This window comes from Porites lutea, chromosome 14 (assembly GCF_958299795.1).
Source record: "Porites lutea chromosome 14, jaPorLute2.1, whole genome shotgun sequence".
Taxonomy (NCBI): Eukaryota; Metazoa; Cnidaria; class Anthozoa; order Scleractinia; family Poritidae; genus Porites; species Porites lutea.
In genome coordinates, this window is record NC_133214.1 from 8,616,965 (window position 1) to 8,635,617 (window position 18,653).

Consider the following 18,653-nt stretch of genomic DNA (forward strand, 5'->3'; position numbering starts at 1 on the left):
TCTTTTGTTTACCTCTTGTTATTTTGCAGTATTTTTTAGTATCTGTTTCACGGTTCAAGTAAAATCACTTTATTTTGTTTCTTAACTATACAAAATAAGAATATTTATAAAATAGGAATCTAACATTTAGTTTTTAGAACATGATAGCTGCTGGTTCAAGCTTTCAGTTTTAAGAAGGTTTCATTGAACTCTTTGTGAACGTGTGGCGCGGGGCCGTGTTTTTAAAGGAAGAAAAGATTGAACACGAAAGTGACGAAGATTCGTTGAAAGGGACAACAGAACCTACAACCGTAAGGCCGATAGTTTCTCTATTTCCTTCCTACAACTCCTCAAGTGACGCGCTTCAAGTTGAAAAAAAAAAAAAAAAAAAAAAAAACCGATTATCGACGGAGTGCAAGCTTGGAAGTAAGAAACGCTCAAAACGTTTCTTAGCTAAGCTTCTTTTTTATTTTCTTAAGCTCAGTTCTGCCTCATTATTGCTTGTGCTTCGGCTCCAGCACCAACACAACCCTATCATTACTAGACAAACTGACCCGTATAGTTAACGTTTGCATGTCTTGTTGTGAAAACAATGGACGGTTTTCTGCGGGAATGTACCACATGTTACTGAACAAAGCAAACTCGCCGGTCCTACAGGAATAATTTCAGGCACAGGTACGTTCTTTCTTGTCTTATTTGTTTAAATGAATTTAAATTTTTAAAATTCCTTCTTCAACGTCGTTTTTTAACATGCGTAGGTTTCTTAATGTGATATATGCTGACCGTGGCAATCCAAATACACAGTTCAGTTATACCCAGGACTGAAGAGGCCCTTATGGAGTTATAAGAATTCATGACGGAGCTGCAGACAAGCTTGGCCAGTAAAGAGTCAGCTGGCAAGAATGGTGGCACTGGTTGAAAAGCGCCTCTGCGTAAAACGGAAGTTTTAGTTTCTCGTTATCTTTCTTCACTTAACAGAAAACAATCTTTTGACTTCTTTCTTGATGTCGTGTTTTAACAGCGCATACGCAAGTGGGTTAACGGCTGAGTTCGTGATAAACAGAAGGCAAAAAGCATATTCAGTGTGCATAGTTTTCTGGAAAGTACTCAAATATGTTCGAAGATCTAAGAAAGAGTCTGTGGCGTAACAGATCACATTAACAAATACCACGACTCCCATAAATCTCGCAGAGGAAATTTCTACTCCTTGTTTACGTTTCTTGAGAGTCATCGGATGATTAAACTGTAACTGAAGGGCAAGGGTCGCCATCATTTTGGTTTGTTTATACGCGATGTAAAACATTTGCATAGTGGCAAGAAGCAGGAATATACACGGCAGTAGCTGAAACACGAACACCCTTGAAATTTTAAAAGTAATGAATATATCTTCAGAAGCAAGCTGTTTGACAATGACAGCGATAAGAAAATAGAGCACTGCGGGAAAAAGCCAGCCGAGGACCACCATAGCAACGATGCGTCGTGACGTCATGATAGGAACATACTTGAAGGGCATCACTATGGCAACGTAACGGTCAACAGTCATGACGCACAAGTTCGTCAACGAAGCGAAAGCGAAGTAAGCGGCGAAGATCTGTCGGAGTTCTCGATCACATGGCAGGTAGAATTCGCAAGCGAAAAATGTTGGGAAATAAGTTAAGCCAAAGCAGAAATCAGCAATAGCCAGGGGCATGATAAAAAGATTTACTTGTGTTTGGAGACGTCGGTTGGTGGCGATGAGATAAATAACAAGCGTATTTCCTGAAACTGCTGCGACGTTTAAAATCCAGCCTGGCACCCAGACCCAAGGTAAAAGATCGGCTGAAAACGTCGCTAGATCGTCTGGAGGCATAATCTATCCTGTAGACGCCGCCTGTTTTGGCTTCAGATTCGATTCAGATTCAGAATTGTAGCACCACCAAATTTCACTTCAGTTCCTTATATCTTGCTCAGAAGAGCCAACGCAGCAATAAACTAAGAAGGTTTATTACGTCATCTTGGTAACACCAATTCTCGTGACGTTCACATTTGTACTCCATATATCATTTTCTTACGCAACTGCTAAACAACCTTTTGCTTCCTGTCGATTGTAGATATTCTTTATGGGTTTGCGTGGCTTATAAAATAACTTACCGTGCTAAATTGTCGTGAACAGCTGTCTAATCAATTGGTTTGAGGTTTTCGCTTTTAGATGCAGCTCACTAATCCTAACTTACACTAGGTAGATGGTATTAACTTCAATAAAGTTTTGTTCATGAATAGAAGCCCCACGTCTTAGACTACGAGCAGTCTCTCTTTTTTCTTGGTCCGTCGAGCAAAACGCCCGAGACACGCAAATGACCACGCTCGTGACTGAAGGCGCGAGACAAGCGGGCTGCCGCCCTCGTTTCTCTCGTCTCGCGGCTTGGCCGCTCAACCCTCGCGCGGGAGTGCACTCCCCTTACTAAATCTGAAGAAAAAGAGACTGCTCGCAGTCTACCACATTTAGGCTTAGTTTTCTTTTGGAGAAAAATCCTTGTACATATAATTCATTATAAAGTCAGTTAATTTTAACTGCATATGGTTCGTACAACTACCGACAAACAAAATTCAAGAACAAATTACAGTTTTCAAGGACTAAGACATATTTATTAAATCAGCACTCTTTAAAACCCTTATGAACTCTTTATTGGCCAAAACACTCAATGAGTCATAGATTTTTACTTCTTCAGCCATGGTTGATATCATCATTTTATATATGTTGCAGTTAATTTTTTATTTCAGTTAATTCTTATAATTATTTCCTTTGCTTCAAATTCATTTGCATTCATTACCATACCCAAAAACAATGGAAAAATAAAAATTAACTGCGATAAAAAATATATTAGAACATATACCCTGCGAGCATAGGCCCTTCGATCTTCCTAGATAGAAAGATCGAAGGGCCTCTACTCGCAGGGTACATTTTATAAAACTTTCTATAACAAAACCTTGCACAATGGCACGTGTCACTGTGATGACTTGCAGTTACATCTGAAGTACAGAAATAGCACTTGAAGTAAAGAAACAGAAATAATATATTGTTCATGCACAAAGATGTTTTTATGCAAGTGACCAGTGATCCATCCAGAAACTGGCAGGGACTCACACAGCCAAAAACCTGTGAGTCCCGCGGACGTTAGTGTCACTAGTGTGAATCCCATACTCAGGAGTTTGAGTCCCACACGGTCCTACACCCGTAGTGTATGAGTAACACCGTTATATGTCAAAAGAGGTTTTTATTATTGGCATATAGTCACTTTCAGTCTATGAGATACAAATGAAATTATAAATAATTTTGTACAGGGAGCATCCTCGGAGACCCAGGGGCAGTCAGTCGGGCTGGGAGAAAAGGCGTGGAAAAGTTTTCAAGCATGGGCGGAAGAGCCCCTGGGTACCGACTCTCAACAGACCATTTCCAAACGGTCAAGCGAATGCTGGCTCCCGATTGGGCATAAATCTTCGAGGATGTACAGGGAGCAATCTCAAAATCTATTTCTTAAATTTGAGCTCATAGATCCGCCTGTCCTTTCCTTTACGCAATTTTTCCAGTGCACGATCAAAATTAAAGTGAGCTCTCTCAGGACCAAGTTTTACTCTGAGTAACTTTCATTTTAATAGCCGGACCATCTGAAGCAAATATTTAAGCTGCCACACTCTATCTTTGTCGAATCGTATGTTAAAGCCTTCCAGTACAAAGTAGTTAACTCAATTCTTTACACAAATACACAAGGTGTATAAAATAGGTTTTAGAACAAATGATTTATGTACTTTCTGTGACAATCAATGCAACCTGAATCATTAACCCATTTGTTCTATCCGAGCAGTGGCACTGCTCACGTTCTAAACAGTTTCGGATTGAATTTGAATTATATTGGTGCCAGTTATTTCGAATCAACGACTTCGTCTCTGCTTAGAAAATGTGCTCTTTGGAATTTTGACGGAAAATGCTTGCCCTTTAATTCAATTGCTGAACAAATTTTTTAATTATTGGAGAACTCTATTTGTGGGACATTAGGAGTAAACAAATCCTTCCAAACATTTATAGATTTAGGGCGAAGATCATCGCTAAAAATGAGCAACAAAGAATTCATTAAAAGGAAGTGGATACCGACTCCTTACTTAAGTTAAATGTCTTAACACCGTATTATTTCATTGCCCTGTTGTACTTTTTTCTAATTTTTTTTAGCTGTAATAAGTTAACTATTAATTTTGCTTTACTCTGTTATTGTCTATGGTTAAAATGCTTTTTTGTAGTATTGTAAACAGTGTAATCATCTAATGTGCTTATCAATAAAAATATTTTTTGGAAAAAGTTTTACTCTGATTAGCTATGTCGTCAAGCCCCAAATCATGGAGAAGTTCCAATAGACACAGCCACTGTAGGCACTTTAAAAGCATCAGGACGGCTTTATTCTGCTTTGTTTCGCCTTTTCTTCGGGCTTCCTCGAATGAGGCCTTGGAAGGCCACCTTGCGTTCCAGGAGACCAACATGTCCAGTGAGCATGGTGTTTTGAAAATTTCGGCACTGGGCTTCCTTGCTCGTTGCGTTAGATTTCCTAGTCTCCGTGCAAACTCGGCAGTACATATAATTGCCATTTTTCTCGTAACCCAGCCAAGAATGCTTTTTGAGCCACAGCTTTCTTTCCTTGGATTTAGCTTGTGCTGTCGTTGTCTCATCATCTTTTTCAATTGCAGTTGCTGGTTCTTGTCCTTCTTGTTCTTGACGTTGACTCTCAAATGAGAGCTGTGTTTGTCCCTCCAGGTGCATAACTTTTTCTTCATTCCACCGAAGAAAAATTAAATTTTAGTGCAATCAATTTGAATAACTCGCGTGCAAGCAACAAAACAACAGGACAAGAGAGAAAACACGTATGACGAGTCGAACAAACACTACTGTAACCACTGACCATGAACAGTGAACCTGGATTGTGTTCCCTGCACGATCACACACTACTTACTTGGTTAAATATTGCAAAGTTTTTCGCAAATAGAGAGGAAAAGACATCAGTCGTGATCGAATAGAGAAACGGTAATTTTTTGCGTCCAAAGGGACGCATGCGGGACTAAATTTGCGCGTCTTTTCGAAAATTTATGAGTCTGAGAAGCGGGACGCTCACTGGTAAATGGACCCTTAAGTTTACAGGTTCTTACACTAAGGATGAGCCAAATTTTTCTCGCCAAAATAATCTTATTTCAAAGCCAGTGTGGCGTAAACAAATTGGTGAACTTCAAGAGCTTTTCAAGACCTAATAAAGCAATCAAGTACTGGTAAAACCAATAGAACTAAGCAAGAACCAGGGCCAAGATGTTTCAAGTTTAATTTCTAGCACTTATCTTGAACCCATACACATAAGCTGTTGGAAAATTTACCAATGGCAATAAAATTAAAGGCCAAAGGAAAGCATTTTCTCCTGAATAGTTACACTTCACTGACATCTATACCATTACATTTGCTACCTGCTAGTTGCCTTTTCTATAGTTGCTAGATGATAAAATTTATGTGAATATGTTGTTCGTAAAATTCATTCTCAGGTGTTTAATAAGGGTGAGCTAACCCTAGCAAAAAGCTGACCCTTATAAATTAACTTTTGGTTTAACCTGAGAAAGAATTTTGCTTGCATGCAGCAAATACAGCTGTACACACCAGTTGTTGTTACTGTTGTAGATTTTAATTTCGAGTAAGCAGTATCCCATATCTGTGTTCAATCAAGATTTTCATACATAATAAATCAGCGCAAACTGCATGCAAATTATTTTAGAGACACACTTTCAATTTTGACCCACTTTTAGCCTTTTTATGGGTTTGTTCTGTAAACGGTCATAATTCGGCCCATGGATCACACAGGAGAGACGTAACACACATTTCATTTAAGGTAACCTGTTTATTATTGAAATCCTTTCACTTTTTAAATTTCGAATGTTATGCAACAATGCCGATATTGGCCGATGCTCATATTTCGAGCTTGGGCCACCTGTGTTTCCAAGCGCGAAAATCACTCTACATTTAACGCATTCTGATTGGTCGAATCTCGTGACGCACACCGCCTGCTACTAAGCCCCCCCTGGAGGAGCTTATTTATTTCAAGCCCATCTGAGGGGTTGGGAGGAGGGGTGACTCTTAATAGAGACGGGGGGCTTATTTGAGAGGGGGGATTATTCAATTTACAAAAGGCGATGGTATCAGTTCTCCATAAAGAACTAGAATACAAAGTGGAACAGCGGCGGGGGGAGGGGGCCTAATAGAGGACTAGCAGTAATTTTTAATTGGTTCTTAAAACAATAGCCAACAGAAGAAGTGGCTGTTTGGCAGCTCCGACGTTCGTGGGGAGCGAACGCGTGACGAAGCCTTTCGTCTTACAAGACCATTGAGGTGTGCTTGCACAGCGTTGATGAAAAAAGTGTTTTACTTTGACTATCTCTACCTTGTGAAAGCGTACAGTGAAAAATGCGGCGGAATCGCAGGTATTGTGTAAGTAACTAGCCTGTTTATTATTTTATTATACTTGTAAATAATGAAACCCCCTTGCTTGGCAATAGCGAAAGGGTTGTTGTACGCAATGTTGTACAGGGCGCCAAGGGCCGACGCGTGGACAGAAAAGAACTCTTATTTTACTCTCCGCAGGGAAAACTCGACGCTGCGTTCGCTGTTGCCATTTGTCAGCTTTAGCGGTTTCAGTGACTTCTGTCTTCCCAGCCGTTCGATGAAATTAAGCTTACAGTATCTTCCGCATAGTATTTCATCATAGCCGTTTTCGTTTTTGTTTACGCATAAGCCTGTATGGCTGGGATGTATGCCCTATCCTTTTATTTTGAGCTATGAAAAATTCGTTCGACACATGTACGTGGGATCACATTTTTAGTTTGGACGGAAAAAGTTTTGTTACTTGTTTGACGGTCAATCAACACGGAAGCGACTTTGTGAGCGAAGCATGACATACAGGAATTTTCTTTTGGAAAGTTGTTGGCATTTTGGAGAATACTAGAGACTGAGAAACGGAATGAAAGGTTATTTGGTCGCAGTACATACTGGCCAGCCTGCACTGCATACGCATTGTCCGTCACAGTCGAATGTAGAGTGTCTACGACGCTGGCTATAGTTAGCTTACGCTTCAAGTTAAAGATGTCAAAGAAAATGCTACCGACTGCTTCTGAAGTCAATTATAATGTCATTATTAAAAACGCCGTGGACATATGCCCGGTAACCGGGAAGGGTCTTAAAAATTTTAAATACCCGGCATTTAGACTGAAATTTTCTAGAATTTCTGCACCGTATTCTATCTTCACTTAGAATAACCAAGCGATCAGGCAAACAAAACTGAAACTGGCTTCGCCAGCTGAGTGGTTGTGGTTTCTTGGGCATAGAGTAGAGTGGACGCTGTTTCGAAACTTAGAAAAATTTCGTGAGTAGCAGCGCGTGACTCACGGGCACGATTTCGCAAAGGCTAAATACCCGAAAGTCTCAAGTTAAAAAGCCTTCTCTTCAGCTTCAACTCCAACTTCAACTTTAATCTAATCTGGGCGGAACAGTCACACTGAAAAATTTATATTCGAGCTTTCGGTCGATTAAACTGAATTGGAAAGACTTGTTCCGCCTTGTTAGCTAATTAGATGCAAAGCGGGGTTTGGTTCAATTTGCATAATACAATTGCAGTCGTTATTCATTGTTTAAAAGAGTTTTTCGCATCACGAATACACATGGTGGAGTGCAAACTTATTTTTTGTTGCTCCCGCAGGGATTTCGCTCAGAGGGCGAAATCCTGAGGAGGCACTCTAGTAACTCGCGCGTATATTTTAGGAAAGTACATACAGTTGAAATATACAGTCAGTATGCCAGAAAAAATCTCGATTTGCTTGAACAGGGGCCGCGAGGAATCGGTTAAGGTAATGATGACGTTTCTATGGTTTGCGCCCGCAAGTAAGAAATGGTTAGGATGACGTAAAGACAGAAAACCCCTATGGACCGCTTAGGTAGATTTTGTTACATTTATTGTGCAGTCATACTTCGATACTCTTTTGCCTTACGTGTTATCAGTGACATTCTGTGGAGAAATTGTTTTGAAAGTTATGGGCCAAAAGACACTCGTTACAAGCGCAGATAAAGTTATAAAGTGCGTATATAAATAAACACTTGGAGAGTTTGCCAGACACGAGTTCACAAATCTTTGATTGGAAACCTTGCCAGACACTTTTTCTCTCTCTTTGACCGGAATAAGACTCAGCCCCAAACAAGCAAGACGAGTGAACAACGGTTAGCTTATCACCAGCAGAACGATGGACGATTAGAGAAATTCTGTGCTGACTTATTCCCTGCTCACAGATGTCCTTCCGCTATAAAGTTTAAAATAAGACTAGAATGTGCGAGCGTGCCTTGATAAAATGTCGTTTTAATTTTTAAGGCTTACTTTCCGGCAAATAAAATGAACTGAATGTAAAAAGTGAAAGAGAAATAGCAAAAAACTCAACTTCTAATTAAATATTTTCTTATGGTTTAGAATAAACTATTCTCGAAACTGAGAATGTTTTGATCAAAGCTGTGTAAATCGAACTGAAACTGTGCATGGAACCTTGCGTTTCCTGTAATATATCAAACATGAGACGCAGTGTTTCATGTAATATATCAAACATGAGATGCAGTGTTTCATCACCAGATGAAACACCGAGAAGAGAGTTGAAAATACGACGCGCGGCGGAGTATTTTTGACGAACTTCGAGGTGTTTCATCTGGTGATGAAACACTGTGTCGAATGTTTGATATTTCTTCTCAAACAAAATCATTTTTGAAGGAGAAATTAAGGATGCAAATACTAAGCAGTGTTTCATCCGATTTCCAAACACTCATTAAACATTAATTTCCTTTGTATTTTCTTAATGAATTATTAATGAGTTTGAGAACACCAGATGAAACACCGAGAAGAGAGTTGAAAATACGACGCGTAGCGGAGTATTTTTGACGAACTTCGAGGTGTTTCATCTGGTGATGAAACACTGTGTCGAATGTTTGATATTTCTTCTCAAACAAAATCATTTTTGAAGGAGAAATTAAGGATGCAAAAATGAGCAGTGTTTCATCCGATATCCAAACACTCATTAAACATTAATTTCCTTTGAATTTTCTTTATGAATTATTAATGAGTTTGAGAAGTATTTATCTTACCTGTTGTATGGAATATGTGTGAAAATCTTCATTATGAATCGGTATATTTCAAAGAGCTACAATGAGCAAGAATACTATTGACCGACAATATACAGAGCGGGGGCAACTGTAGTGTCAACTATTACTAGTATATATAATCTGCTTCAAACCAAACAAAGCTACCAATGGTAGCAGAATAAGAAACTATAAAATAACTAAGATAGTACGCGCGTTCTGATTGGCCAAGAGGAGTGCTTTCATGAGAGTATGTAAACACGGGGTGCGTTCCTTTGGGATGATCTGCATCAGGATCAGTGATGCGAGATCACTCGGATCATGGTAGATCAAATGAACCGAAGAATCGTTGCTCATAGTGGATTCATCGGTTCATTTGATCTACCATGATCCGAGTGATCTCGGATCACTGATCCTGATCCGGATCATCCCAAAGGAACGCACCCATGGTTTTGGCGTCAAGATGTCTTGCTTTTCGTGCGCTAATCACGCAAGCACGAATTTGAAAAAGTTTTCAAGTTCAAAACTCGACAAGTTTATTTTATTTACCCATTCCTTCGTCGCGGAAACTTGGAAAATCGTCACAAAAAAGGTGTCAATTTTTTTGTCGCTTAAGCTGACATTTTAAGCGAGAAAAATCAGTATTTTAGAAAGCATCTTTTTGCAAAACAAGAACTGATTACGCGTGCAAGACTTCGTGGACAAGACTTTGCGACTGGTGAGAATCTCTCGTTTAAGGTGGCTGAACACTGTTTTGGCAGTTTGTGAGTATATGTCATTTGCCAAATCATGGCAAGAGAAAGGTTGCAGCTCACAAGCTGAAACTTGGCAAGTGAAAAATATACTGATAAAAAATTTTGATTGATAGGGAAAATTTGACGTTTTCTTAGTTTCCATGGAAACATGAACGATTGAATTTAACCTTAAAATTTCACTTTTGCTCAGTTTACATAAAATTCGCTCATTAGATTTTCCTATAAACTTGCACACAGCTTACTATAATTAATCATTACCATTTGAATCTTATTTGACCAAATTTTAACAGACGGGTTTTTAGATAATCAACAATAATATATAGATTTAGCCAGGGCTAAAAGCGAGGCTCCCATTAATACATTCAAGTTATAATTTAAATCAAACAATAAACTTGTATTCCACAATGCAGTTAACTTTAGAGCACATAGCACATTCATGTGACTTTTGAAGGAAAGGCTAAGTGATTTTAGAGAAAAATAATTTGCAAACAGCCCAAGAACAAAATCTTACATCGAGTTGATAGCCACATATGTACACCCAAAAAATAGAAATCATCTTCGATCACATTTAAGAGCCATAATGGCTCTTGATCACCGTAAGGTTAATTAGGCCTGGAAAAAAAATCAGGCCGAATTTTTTTGCGTTCGACAAGTTTACTTTACAAAATCTTGCCAACAAATCTGGGTGCGTGTAAACCAACCTTTTACACCATTTATACATCACATCTGAGGTGAAACAGTACTATGAGGTACTGTTTTTATCATACAGACCTCGGACAGAATGCAGTATTTCACAATTTTGCGACTCAAATTGCACTCATTCAATGTTCAGGACGATTGAAGCACTCGTAGGCTTTAGCTAAACCTTTAAAAAAATTTCCAAAATCACATATGCGGCCAGCCGGTTCTCACTTTTGCAGTGCGAGCTGTAGCGAGTGTTTGAACGAACATACTAGAGTTTAGCTCCAACGTAATAAAGAAATTATTATGTTTATTTTCTATTTAATGGTTTTATCGATGTGTAATCTTTAAAAGCGTTTGATACGCGCGGCATTTTGAGTACTCCTGCAAGCGATGTTCACTGAACGACTGAAAACAAACGGCACAGCGATTAAAATTACAAGAGAGACTACCAACAATCAATAAAAGAAATATAATTTGGTGAAACATATACAGAGACAACATTTTTCATTCACGAAGACAAGTATTAAAGTGTCTCTAAAAATCCTGAGTCTTCAAGCTTAAAGCTTAAGTTTATGTCTTAAGCCGGCTTCCCGGTATTTACTTTTTTCAAAGATGAACTCGAGGCAAGAAAATAGCTCAAAGCTTTCTTTTACAGCCAGAATTATAACTAAATGTTCTTTGGAACGTTTTCTTTCTATTTGCAGTCTAAAATGTCTAAAGGCTTTTTAATTATAAAGGCTTTTTAAAGTTCTGTAAGCTTATATCAAACCTGATTCTTGGTCAGATCAAATTGTCTCAAATCTTACAAACGTGTACAAACTACATAGCCGCATAAACTACGCTCGACTTCATTAAATTAGATATAAAAAAACAAACAACAAACACAATAATTACTGAGGCTTACCATTCGAGATGCAGCTCCTGAAAGGTATCAACTAAGGCCAGTATCGCTTCAGACTTTTCAACCCTTACGCATCAAGCAAGGTGAAAAACGAAAACGATACCATCCGAAATCGGATTTCCGACTTTTACAAGTGATGTATTAATTTCTCAACCAAAAACCAACTAGCCATGAATAACAGAAGACTCCTGATAGCAGCTGAATTTCATTTTGTGCATCCAGTGGAAGAAGACAGTTACAAACATCACAAGTTGACACAAAACTCTGTCAGCTTCAGCTGTCAAAGTAAACAAGATTCAAGATGCTGCATAAATTTTCCGCATGAGCTCACCTGTCAAATGTTGACCAATCAGAGCATAAAAATTGGACGTAGAGCGTGACCAACGCGTGACCATGGTGAGCAAAGTCAAAAGCAACTGTCTTCCCTGCCTGTAATAGCTGGCTGAATTTTCGCGTCCGAGGTCAGTTTTAAATCAAAATTTTAATTGTGCGGCACAAAAACAAAGCATATTTCATATGAATTAAAAAAAATCAAACTTGAGCCTGCGATCATTTGAAAACTAGTAACTTGTCAGCGGATAACTTCAAAAAAATACTTGACCTCGATGGGTCAACACCTGAGCCCGCGATACGGTCAAGTGATACTGGTCAGCGAATACCCTGTTTTGACAGCTGTCAACTGATCACAACATTGATGTCCAATGGATGTGTGCATTATCAGTTTTCCTGTACTCTCAAGCTAGCTAGAAAGTATGAGATTGAACATTGATCGCGATCTAGTAAAACAACTGGTAAGCGGACAGCTTCCAAATAAATCAAGTCACCTTGATGAGTTGATACATGAGCCCTCGATTTGGCAATCTGATACTGGTCAGTGGCTATCCTGTTTTGACAGCTGTCAATTGACCATATTGTGAATGGCCAATATAAAAGATGTGGATTTGCCAAGACATGCCTGAGACACCCCTCCCTTCCTTTTGATAGTCTCCCCTACCCTACCCGTACAATCTGTAGACGCGTACGTACGTACGTACGCTGGGTCAGTCACGCGACAACCAAACGCAAAGAGGTTGACCATATTCTATGAGTATGGGGCTCTGTCCCACGCGCGCTTCGCGCGCGAGGGAGCCCCGCTATAATTGTACTGTAATTATTAAATGTGTCACAAAATTCGTCTGTTCAAGTTCCATTGTAAAGTTCTCATTATTTAAAATACGATAAAAGTAACAATTCCGCCAAATATCACAAAATTTTAACTTGCTTTTTTCGCCGCCATTTTTGTTTGTCTAATTTTAACCACGCGCTACCGCTGTCCACCCGCAAAAAGTGGCTGCACACAGTTTTGCGGGCTGTCAGCGGTAACTCGCGTGACGGCGCGTGTTACCTACCGTTTTTAATTAGACAAACAACCATGGCGGCGAAAAAGCAATGGTACACAGAAGACGATTTCTCAAAATCTTCTCATTAACATATTTTGATATTTTGCAGACGTTTTGCTTTTAGCGTATTCTAAATAATGAAAACTTGAAAATGGAAGTTGAACAGACGAATTTTGTGACACATGCAATAATTACAGTAGAATTCCAGCCGATTTTTTGAAAACCAACCAAACGAAATTTTCAGTCATTTCAGTGAAAAAGCGTCAAAAGGCACGTTCCTTAAGCCTGACAAGCCCCAAAATCATGGTAACGAAGGAAAAGGAAAGGAGAAAAAGAAAGAGCGAGAAGAAGGAAAGGAGGAGGAGGAAAAAAAGCAATGGTTGCAGTCAACTGTTGGACGCATATGGTCTGTTTGGCGATAACGTTATCAAAAATCCGGCTAGAATTATATTATTGATTATCTAAAAACACGTCGGTTAAAATTTGGCCAAACAAGAACCCCATAAATGGAGGTACATTGGTCTGCTTGCTTGCGTGACAGTTTGCTTCCCTGACATGACATGACAGCAAAGCAGAGGCTATCGGTCCAGACTGATACTTTTTGCCTATTACTTTTTCGGTCGATTCGGTCCTCCAACTTTTGTGTATTAAAAATTTAATCCTCTTTTTCCCCGTATTTTCCAGATCTTGGATAGAGTAGATAGCGTTATTTAAGTTCATGGAACGTCTTCACAACCGTGGCATAAAGAGCCATAAATGTGAAATGATCCAGAGAAATATTTGCATGAATGCATGCCTCACGCATGATTGGCTTTCTGCTAGAACGTGAGTTCAATCACGCCAAAAGAGAAAAATGTAAAAAAAAATAAAAACACTACTTATCCTCGAATCGTTTCTGTTTGTCCTCTTCCAAAGGACTTGAAGGAAGAAATTATTTGCAAAGACCCGAAAGCTGAAGCTAAAGTTTGAATTCTTGCGTGCATTATTTGTTTTGATTTGATTACATCACCCGCAAATCTTTGATACGGCAACGCCGAACACCAGTAATTATTCAAGTTGAATGTACAAGGATCCGGATTCAATTCACTCAGTTTCCTAGCCTTAACCATTGAACTTAAGAGTAACTTACTGTTTGGTGTTCCCATTTAATTTTTTTTGTATTTGTTTATTATCGATACAGCATATCAAAGGGCTCGAGTGCGATCCTTTTATAGTAATAACATACATGCTGTTGTTTTCAACAACACACAAAAATTTCAGTTGAACTTTTCCATACAGCATCTGTGTTGTTTTTTTCTATACAGCAGCTCACAATACAATTTTCAGTCAACTGGAATCATAGTTTGCTCATCATTTATGCTCACAGATGGTTCATAAAGTTTGCTCATTTCATTACAAGTCTTACATTTCTCTTTGAGTTCACGGACCGGTCCGTCCGAAAAACGCTCACAATCATCTTTCAGTTTGGACCTACCGTGAAAGGTGTATGGATGTGTATGAGGAGTGAGCATTGCCGTGGTCCAGTTTCCAAACATGAATTTCCCTCTTCAACTTGATTCAAACGCGACCGATCGTCCCTTCGTAATATAAAGTGATATAGACTCAAGTCACAGTCCTCTATTTTCCCGTAAGATCAAGGAGATCGAGCGCTTTGTGTTACGGGCTGCCCTCTTGCATGAGTGTCAAAACTATAATCCCCGACGCCCGCCCCCTCGGTACATTTGAAAATCAAGATACCCGTGACGGTAAGACACGATATATCTAAACGATCTCACGAAAAAATACTGACATGCGTTTCAATCCGGGCTCTTTTACGGTAGTGACAGAAAGTACTGAGGGGACGGGAGACAAGTGAAAGGAGCTTTTTACAAGAGACTTGCCATGCAATCAATTTTTCCTGTTTTTTAGGAGATAAGATAGGACTAAGAACTTCAGACAAGAATATTATTTGTGTTCCCTTACCACGATTTCTACCTGAAATTACCCACCTCTTTCCCTCAAAAATCAGAAGATTAGCAGCAACGCAGGGGAGGGGGGACGGGAAACCCTGATCCGTCCACCATTTTGTCTTTTTCCTGCACAGACGAGGCGGCCTCCATTTTTGGATTGGGCTTTGCCCGAAGGGCAGCCGAATAATAAGTTTCAAATGGTAATGATTAATTATAGTAAGCTTTGTGCTAGTTTATAGGAAAATCTAATTATGTAAACTGAGCAAAAGTGAAATTTTTAGGTTAAATTCAATCGTTCACGTTGCCATGGAAACTACGAAAACATCAAATTTTACCTGTCACTCGAAATCTTTCATCAGTATATTTTTCACTTGCCAAGTTTCAGCTTGTGAGCTGCAACGTTTCTCTGCCATGATTTGGCAAATGACATACGCTCGCAAACTGCCAAAACTGTGTTCAGCCACCTTAATCAAAGCCATAATAGAGAGAAAAGTTATTTTATAAAAGCAATAGAAAACTTTTTTCTTGTGTTTGCATAGCCTGATATAAACACTCGAGGCGTTGGGAGAATTCTCAACAGTTACGCAAACCCTCGACTTCGTCTCGGGTTTGTATAACTGTCTCGAATTCTCCCAACCCCTCTCGTGTTTAGGCTATACAAACACGGAAAACGTTTTCTGTTGCTTAAATAATGTGGTAGTAGAATTTCAATAAGTACTCAAAAGATCATAGCACACGTATGGCAGAGTATACGCCTCTACAGTGGAGGTGGTTTCTCAAGAGCACCTCCTGGTTAACTGGGTTTCATGGTAAAATATTTTTAAAAGCCAGCGAGAAAATAAACTTAAATGAACAATCCTGAATTTTGTGGCAGTTTTTCAAATTCTTCACGGGTTGATATTCAACTGTGAAGATTGACTTATTCAGCATTTTGACTGAGGGGAAAAATGTGTTCCATTTAAGCGAATTTCCCGCTAAATCGAAAAACTCTAAACGATGAGAATAATTAATATTTACGGGAAGCATCAGCTTAGGGTTGATGCTTGTCTAAATCATGAACTAGGACTAGGGACTTAGGCTAGCCTTTGCACAGCTGACAACTTTAGAACCAGTGTTAGGTTTCGCGTCCATTTGTTCTTACATATGTCAAGTCATATATATATAGATTGGTAGGGAAACTCAAGGTATAGTTCTCATATGCACTCAAGGCGAGTACTTTGGAGCATAGCAGTCGGATAAACTTAGCAAATCTTTCCCTCCCACCAGCCCTATCTATTTTTGTTATGCTTTAAGGCAGCCCTTGTATTTTGTTTAACAGAATTGTAGTGTCTTGTCTAGTTAACAAATCGACAACAATTTTCCATGGTCTACACTCTTATAGACCATAGAAATGACGTCATAAAATGTTCAAAACTCAAGTGGAACCACGAGCCGCAGGTGAGTGGTTTCACTGCAAAGTTTTGAACATTTTATCGCGTCATTTCTATGGTCTAGAAGAGTGTAGACCATGGAAAACTGTGGTGGATTTGTTTTTTACGATAACATTTATTTTTAGTTTCCTGCGAAGTTTCTCGGAAAATCACGCATGACATGTTTTCGGACTGTCATTAAAGCGCTACGCCTCTGTTGGATAGGCAGACTTTTAAGGTGGCTCCGTAATGAATACAAGAGCATTTAGCTGTGACAAATTTTCCGTCATAACTTTTTCGATTTTAACGCGATGGCTGCGAAACTTTGCAAAGAACAACAGATATCATTCGGCAATAATGCGAAATATTCCGATTTCATTGATGGTAAATATTTCTTGAGAAATTTGCGCTTAAAAGGACCCTAATGTTCAAAGAAAATCGGGTCTAGTAAAAAATTTTGCTGATATTTTTTACTGAAATTTCTGGTATCGGCTTTAATTGATATAATAAATATGCCAGAGGAATTTTAGAAAAATCGTTGGAGCAGAAGTCCGTAACTAAAAGTCGCTCAAAATTCAGCTGTAAAATTGTTTTGAAATTTCAAAAATAAGTTACTATCAGGAAGAAGGAGACACCAGTTTCAATTTTCGGGACAAGTAAATTCAGTGTTTGCTAATTCTGAAAACAGAAGCCGATTTCCTATCGTGTTATTCTTTAGAAGGTACTTTTCAGTTTTAGAAGCACTATAAATTGCTCCAAACTTTGCCCTGACGTCGAATAAATTGTTCCTCGACATTTTTAAAATATCCCTTAGCAGTTTTGGTTCAAACTCCTGCTACATACATTTTGATGTATTGCAATGCATCCTCAACGGCTTTTCCTGCTGCACGTTGTTTCCAATTCAGGCATGGTCATCATTGTCGTTCGTCCCCCCTGGGTGAGGTGCGAATTCCTCGCAGAACTGCCGCTCGTGCTCATTTTGTAGTCATAAACAAAGGTGCTGGACAGTTCTATCTGAGCTCTGATAAGAGGTAGCGTCCAATCTCAATACTTTTTTCCTAAGTTAGAAGCAACAAACAGCAGTAGAAGTCGCATTGCAATACATCAAAATGTATGCAGCAGGAGTTTGAGCCAAAACTGTCAAGGGATATTTTAAACTGTCGAAGAACAAGTAATTCTACTTCCGAGCAAGGTTTGGAGCAATTTATAGGGCTTCTAAAACTAAAAAGTACCTTTTAAAGAATAGCACGATAGGAAATTGGCTTTTGTTTTAAGAATTAGCAAACATTGAATTTACTTGTCCAGAAAATTCAAACTGGTGGCTCCTTCTACCTGATAGTAATTTATTCTCGAAATTCCAAAACAATTTCGCAGCTGAATTTTGAGCTACTTTTAGTTACGGACTTCTGCTCCAACGATTTTTCTGAAATTCCTCTGGCATATTTATTATATCAATTGAAGCCGATACCAGAAATTTCAGTAAAAAATATCAGCAAAATTTTTTACTAGACCCGATTTTCTTTGAACAGTAGGGTCCTTTTAAGCGCTAATTTCTCAAGAAATATTTACCATCAATGAAATCAGAATATTTCGTATCATTGCCGAAGGACATCTCTTATTCTTCGCAAAGTTTCGCAGCCATCGCGTTAAAATCGAAAAAGTTATGACGGAAAATTTGTCACAGCAAAATGCTTTGATGTTAATTACGGAGCCACCTTAAGTAATCCACATGACACTTGGACAGCAATTCCCAACTTTCACTTTGAAAAACATGGTGGACTCTTGTTTCTACTTAATTGCAACTACAGTGTCGAAAAGTTAGGTAAGAAAATTCCCTTATTTTATAGGGAACTACTTGAATACTTTCAAGAATTGCGTAGCAACTGCGAAGATCCACTACAGCGCGAATTTATATTATGGAATAATAAAGATATCAACGTTGAAAACAAGTCGGTGTTTTGGAAGTCTTGGCGTGATAAAAATGTCTTGTTTGTACAAGATCTGCTGAACAATCAAGGTAATTATCTATCCCCACAAGAATTCAGTAATAAATATAAGATCAAGGTTAATTTTCTGCAATACTACCAAATCATTACAGCCATTCCAGCGTCTCTCAAAAGTTACGCCTTCACTCATCCAGATCTCGGAAAACTGAACTCGATTTCTGGAAATGTCGACTTCCAGATATCTAAAGATGTTAGTTTAAACTTAAAGAAAACTTCGTGCAAGCAGTTTTACAAATTGTTTACAGAGAACATTAGTAGTGAACCTACTGCGGTTACAACATGGCGAAAACATTGTACTGTGGTCGCTGACAAGTGGGAGCAATGCATTGAAAACAATTATAAAATCACTCGAGATAATAAGCTAAGACAATTTTATTTTAATTGTTACACAGAATACTAGTTACTAACAAGGAACTAACACGCTT

The 18,653-nt window shown here is 38.8% G+C and overlaps 2 protein-coding genes across 2 annotated transcripts in view; one reads left to right on the forward strand and one right to left on the reverse strand.

Moving 5' to 3' along the window:
* LOC140924116 (uncharacterized) overlaps positions 1-18,653 on the forward strand; it is a 162,057-nt gene that overhangs the window by 108,030 nt on the left and 35,374 nt on the right. The window lies entirely within an intron of this gene.
* LOC140924932 (octopamine receptor beta-1R-like) lies at positions 947-2,417 on the reverse strand. Its single transcript, XM_073374915.1, has one exon. The coding sequence runs from the start codon at positions 1,826-1,828 to the stop codon at positions 947-949; it is 882 nt and encodes a 293-aa protein (XP_073231016.1). The 5' UTR covers positions 1,829-2,417.